We start from the raw sequence: 6004 nt of genomic DNA, 5'->3' as shown, positions 1-6004 counted from the left end.
GGTGGGTTTTTTTTTTTTACACTAACTGCGCAGATCTAAAGGTGCAACAATATGTAAGCTTGCAGTACCATTCACACAGCTGAACGAAAATGATCACACAGCTGAATGAAGACAAAAACTGGGCTCAAGTGTTTGCATCTCAGCCTGCGTCTGTGATTGAGAAGGGAAGAAATATATTTTTGGCAATAATTACAGCTGCTGTGTTCCTTCACCCTCCTAATCGCTGATGATAAGAATGAGTTTCTGGGGAACTATTTGACTTCCCCAGCAGCCTGAGCTCCAGACTGAACGTGCTGACGAGCAATGGAAAACACTGGAGCTGTGGCAGCTGGAGGCTGCCTCCAGAAACGTGGTTATGAACACAACAAGCGTATTGTAAAACATGCTTTGCATTTTTCAAACTTGATATAAAATCTATCACTTGCCAATTTCCTATGACAAGCTGAGAAAGTTCAAGTTTTTTCCCACTCTGCAACTGATCCAGCAGGACTGTGAAAAGACAAATTAAATGGATAAGCTAAGAAAAAAGAAACAAATAAATAAAAAGGGGCAAACCCCATACACTGCACAAGGAATAGGAGAAATAATAAAGGGCATGTGTTATCCCAGAAGTGGCAGTTTTCTTTCAAGCAATGTTTCTGAATAGTATTTACACACCTCCAAATCATAAAAGTAGCAAGGGAAGAGAACATGTTAACCCCCGCAAGGTGTTTTGGGATCACATTGCTTTGTTTAAATGAATCCGTGACCTGCAGAAAAGGCACAGGACCACTCGTGTCCCCGCAGTGTTTCCTGAATGCTTCTTTGAAATGTTCTGAAGTTTAATGACTTAAATGTGCTCACAAGTATCATCGGAGGTGTTCTAGGATGGGACTTCAATACATCTACTAACCTTTCAAAATATTAAGCAGAAATACCTCAACAAAATAAAAAATTATTGTAAAAGAGAAAAAAGGTGTGTTTGTAATAGTGCTTAACTGTTTTGTATGAAATGAGACAATGCCAAGAAGAGGAAAATCAACAACCGAAGCACTCTATGTGAATAGACCTCCTCGGAGTACCAAACCCAAAACTGAGTCTGGAGTTAACAGCACTAACAAGACAGCTACAAACTTCCCCAGCTGGCCCCAGACCTGGCAGGAGACAGGCACGGGCGGGGTAAGCCCCATCACCACCCCCAAGTTACTCTACCTGTAATAGACGGAGCCAGAGATTTGGACCCAAGAACTCTTAGAGAAAGCATGAGATGAAACTTGTACCTGGGACACAGTGAGCAGGGATATTTTCAGACAGTAGCTTCTGAAAAGAAAGCAATCCGTGTATTTGGGCTAATCCGATACAGAATGTTTCCTGAGAACCCCTAAAACTCAGCAAAGATCAAGACCCGTTTGTACTTGACCCCGTACACTGTACGCTGTACCTGACATTGTACATTGTACGCTGAAAGTACTCCTCACCCTCAAGGTCTGATCGCTAACGCAGGTAATGCGGCCAAGGTTTTGGAGGGGAAAAAAAAGTATCTTGAGGTTAAAGAAAAACGCTTGGAAGGTAAGAGATTAAGAGCAGAGCAAAGAATTAAGGTTAATTCTTACAGCTCCTGACTGACAGACAATACCAACTTGGCAAGAGAATATGCTGTAACGGTCTCTGCTTGCCTGCCGGCCTCACCACAGCAAAGCCACACGAGCCTTGTTACTTATCAAAACCACGGCACCCATTGCGTCACCGCCACGCCGTATTCCCCTTTCCACAAACGCCACCAGATCCAGCCTGATGTCAACCCCACGATTTCACGACCCCAGTTCGCGTCCCTGGACCGGGCGCCCCCGACCGCTCCTCCTAAGGCCCCTCGCTGCCTGCACCCGACCGCTCCCGCGAGCACAGCACTTTATGGGGGGGTCCCGCTCGCGGGGGGCTCCCCCCGCGCGGTTCGAGGGCTGCTCCAGCCGGGGAGCTCCCGCAGCCGCCATTTTCGCCGGGCTCCCTCTCCCCCGCGGGCAGCTGCGGTCCCGGCAGGACAGAGACGTTCCCGCGCTCCCCGGGATCGGGATCCCCGGCGCCGCAGCGGCAGCTCCGCCGCAGGGCCGCGACCGTGCCACGGGGAAGGGCGGGCAGGAGCAGCGCCACCCTCCGCGCCGTGACGGGTGACACCATCACCCAACGGCGCTGCTGTGACGCCACCACCGCGCGACCGCGTGCTGGCGTGACGTCAGCGCGCGTGCGCGGTCTCCCGCCGCCGGGAAGGTCGCAGCGGTGACCGGCTCAGCAGCCGCCGCCGCCGCCATGTTGTCCGTGGCCGCCCGCTCCGGGCCCTTCGCGCCCTACCTGTCGGCCGCGGCGCACGCCGTGCCCGGCCCGCTGAAGCCGCTGGCGCCGGCGGTGGCGCGTCGGGCCGAGAAGGTGCCGCTGGACGTGAAGCGGCCTCTGCTCTGCCGGGAGTCGATGAACGGCCGGTCCGCCCGGGGGGGCCTCGTCGCCGGCGCCAGCCTCAACGGTGCGGGCCGGGGGTCGGGGCGCCGCGGGCCGGGCCCTGGGGGAGCGGCGGGGGAGCCGCTCGGGGCGGGGGCGGGCGGCGGCCGCGTCCCGTCGGCTCAGCGGGCGGGAGCCGGGCCCAGGGGCCGGCCGTCACCCCAGGCGGGACGGGGGCTTAGGCGGCCACCGCCGGGCCGGCGCCCGACCTCAGGCACGCAGCCGCCCGGGAGTGCAGCCGCCTCGGCCACCGCTCCTCGGCCACCGCTCCTCGGCCCGTGCCCGGCGGCGGAGACGAGGGGACGCGCCGCAGCGGCTGGCGAGGGCGGCCGCGGCGCTCGAGGTGCGGCCTGGCAGGCTGGGGGAAGCAGAGTCGTGCGTTAGTGGAGAGGTCTGGCTTTTGCTGCTTTTTAAAAAAGAATGTTTGATTCCAAGTCGCCATCGTTACAGTAACACGCGGTTATGAGTGTATAGGTAAGGGCACTTGAAAGCCTGCTTCCTTTTGGTGACTGTCGGGTGGATATTTATTTTGCAGTTGGGAAGAGGCAGGAAAATTCTGATGAGTTCAATAAGGTATTTAGCTGAGGGGCATCAAAGCAGAGATGTGCAGTGAGAACACAGGGTGTGTTTCACTGTTGCAGGAAAACAGCTCTAACGGTGAGTTCACTATGTCAAAACCATCACCGTTTCCTCTTTTGAGATTCCTCTGTTTGCCCCCAGTTCACGCAGTGTTCAGAAAAGCATCAGGCACGTAAAGTTAGTCCCAAGTCGTTCCTGCAGGACCTGACTTCCAGCCAAAGGGCAGTGGTTCTCCATGAAACAGACCGATTTGCATTTCCTGGAGAACGCCTGCCCTTATCTGCTGATGCCGGGCATGTAGTAACAGTTTGCTTCATACTGTGACATAGGATATTCTTGTAAGTCTTGGAGATGGCAGTGCCTTGTGGAAGATGCTCTGTAGTGATTAGAACTATATACTTCATCTGACCCTCAACTGTAAAGGACATGTTCAGGTGAAAATTCTACAAATCTATAACTAATGTAGCTGACATTTAGTCTTACTCTTAGTTTTAATTAACATCAAGCATGCTTTTCACTGAATATAAAGAATTTTGAGAAGTTAATCAATAGTGTTGTTACTAAATGTGAAACATTTTAAGTCTCGATACTGAAATAAATTAGTATGCTTTACTTTGTCAGAATTTTGAATTGTAGGTTAATTTCTCTGCAGTTACAATCCTACAGCAAATACCTTCTCTATGCTGAGTTACTTGTAAATACATGTAAATATTTTCCCCATTATATTGCATATAAATCTCTGAGAGCTATTTTAAGTACTTTGAGAGAGTGGTTTTTATTAACCTCTGTTAACTTTGTGCTAAGTGCTAGGAAAAAATAAAGACTAAATAGTTCTTTCCAAATAACAGAGGTTGCACTTTGGCAAGTAATATGTTCTGTCTTTGGCATGTTCTTTTCTTTGGCTTATAGATTTTCATGGAGGAAAGCAGCTTTCTTTTGCTGGAGAAACTAATGGAAGGCCTCTTAGTTAGCCATCACATCTTGTTAGTTTAGCACACAGGTTTGACATGGGAATCCCACTTGAAAAGCTTGGGAACTGGATAGTTATTAGCTTTATCCCTAAATCCTTCTATGAAGTGAGCCTGGCAAATAGGGGACTGTAGGTTTAAAAATTATTTACCGGGGCAGTTAGCTTTGACAACAGTTTAATATAAAGGGGGATGCCTGGTACTGCATTTTTAATGTTAAAAATGCTTAACCACACACTTAAGATTGTTAAAGGCATAGAAGTTACTTAAGTCAAAGGAAAGCACAAAAGCATTAAGCTACAGATATGCAAACTTTACTAAATCAAATTTTTTCACAGCGGTCTTTTTCAGGGAAACATTTGAATGGAAAACAGGTCTGCCTTTTCTTAGCTAGTCGTGGTATCCTGCAGGAGTTTTTCCTTGAAATCTTCTGAAAAAAACAGTTCACTTTAAACCCAGAACTTCTCGCAGATTTTTCTGCACCCTTACCAGGCTTCGTGTAATTTTCAAAGAATAGGTAAAATGATTTCACAGATCACCTGTTCATCTACCAAAAATACCTTCTGGAAACCATTTTCCTGCAACTTAAAATTGAAATGTATAATTAGCAGAATCCTACCCAAACTTCGGAATAACTTTTACCCATTATTCCAAAAATGCAATTTAAAAAGTGTAACTTAATACATCATAATATTTTTTACCTGAAACTGTTGTCATTTCATACTCTTTCTTGCAGCACCTGCCAGTGTTCGTTGCGTCCATAATGATGTCGTGGTACCGGACTTCTCTGCCTATCGTCGTCAAGATGTGCTAGATGCCACCACATCTTCTCAAAGCAGCAGTGAAGCTAGAAAAGGGTTTTCCTACCTGGTGACTGCAACGACATGTGTAGCAACTGCATATACTGCTAAGAATGTTGTCACCCAGTTTATTTCCAGCCTGAGTGCCTCTGCTGATGTGCTAGCGTTGTCAAAGATTGAGATCAAGTTATCTGACATTCCAGAAGGCAAGAACATGGCTTTCAAGTGGAGAGGGAAGCCCCTTTTTGTGCGTCACAGAACCCAGGCAGAGATTAATCAGGAAGCTGCAGTTGATTTGTCTAAACTGAGGGATCCGCAGCATGACTTAGACAGAGTACAGAAACCAGAATGGGTCATATTAGTAGGTGTCTGCACTCATCTTGGTTGTGTACCCATTGCTAACTCTGGAGATTTTGGCGGTTATTACTGCCCTTGCCACGGGTCCCATTACGATGCCTCTGGCAGAATCAGGAAAGGTCCCGCTCCCTATAACCTTGAGGTTCCGACTTACCAGTTTCTTGGTGATGATTTAGTGGTTGTTGGCTGAATAACACGGTGCTTGCTCACTTTCATGTTCCTGTGAATGTACACTCAAAAGGGTTAACTGAGATTCTGGGATACTATAAAACCCGATGATCCTGAAAACATGTTAGCTGTCTAGATTCTCAACCAGAAGTATGTTCGAATACTTCCCTGTGTTCAATTTTAATAAAAACTTGGAGTGAGCACTTGTTCCTGACTTACAATAACGTGTATTTATTTGTGTACTGACTTGTAGTGTGTCTTGTCAAAGAGATACTACAGCAGACCCAGAATATGTTTATGGAGCCCTCCTGAAGGGCTGCTGATTCAAGATAGACACTGTACTACAGAGCCATTTTTTCCTTAATACCACATATTTTCATTCTTTGCATTTTTTTTGTTTTTACTGCATGATGGGAAGAAAAAAGATCTAAAAAAGATCTTGCTATGAACTTCTAACAGTGTTTGGAGTAAGTTTCCATATAGAATCCTATAAGATGTGATCATTTTCCTTCCAGTGTATATTTTTTTGTTTTCAAAGGAAGTGAAGGAAAGAGTAAAGAAAAACCTACCTAGAAAGAAAACTTTTCTACATTGTTCAGAGGCAGCTTATAATTGTTTACCTAGAATGGTAGCAATGTAATTTGATGATGTGGTGTGTCATGT

The 6004-nt window shown here is 47.4% G+C and overlaps 1 protein-coding gene across 1 annotated transcript; it reads left to right on the top strand.

Annotated features, from left to right (window-relative positions):
* Nucleotides 1–2216: 2216 nt before the first annotated feature.
* UQCRFS1 (ubiquinol-cytochrome c reductase, Rieske iron-sulfur polypeptide 1) lies at nt 2217–5548 on the top strand. Its single transcript, XM_075510703.1, has 2 exons — nt 2217–2494; nt 4753–5548. The coding sequence occupies exons 1-2, from the start codon at nt 2284–2286 to the stop codon at nt 5361–5363; spliced, it is 822 nt and encodes a 273-aa protein (XP_075366818.1). The 5' UTR covers nt 2217–2283; the 3' UTR covers nt 5364–5548.
* Nucleotides 5549–6004: the final 456 nt, after the last annotated feature.

This window comes from Mycteria americana, chromosome 8 (genome assembly GCF_035582795.1).
Source record: "Mycteria americana isolate JAX WOST 10 ecotype Jacksonville Zoo and Gardens chromosome 8, USCA_MyAme_1.0, whole genome shotgun sequence".
NCBI lineage: Eukaryota > Metazoa > Chordata > Aves > Ciconiiformes > Ciconiidae > Mycteria > Mycteria americana.
This window is presented reverse-complemented; position numbering and strand designations above follow the sequence as displayed.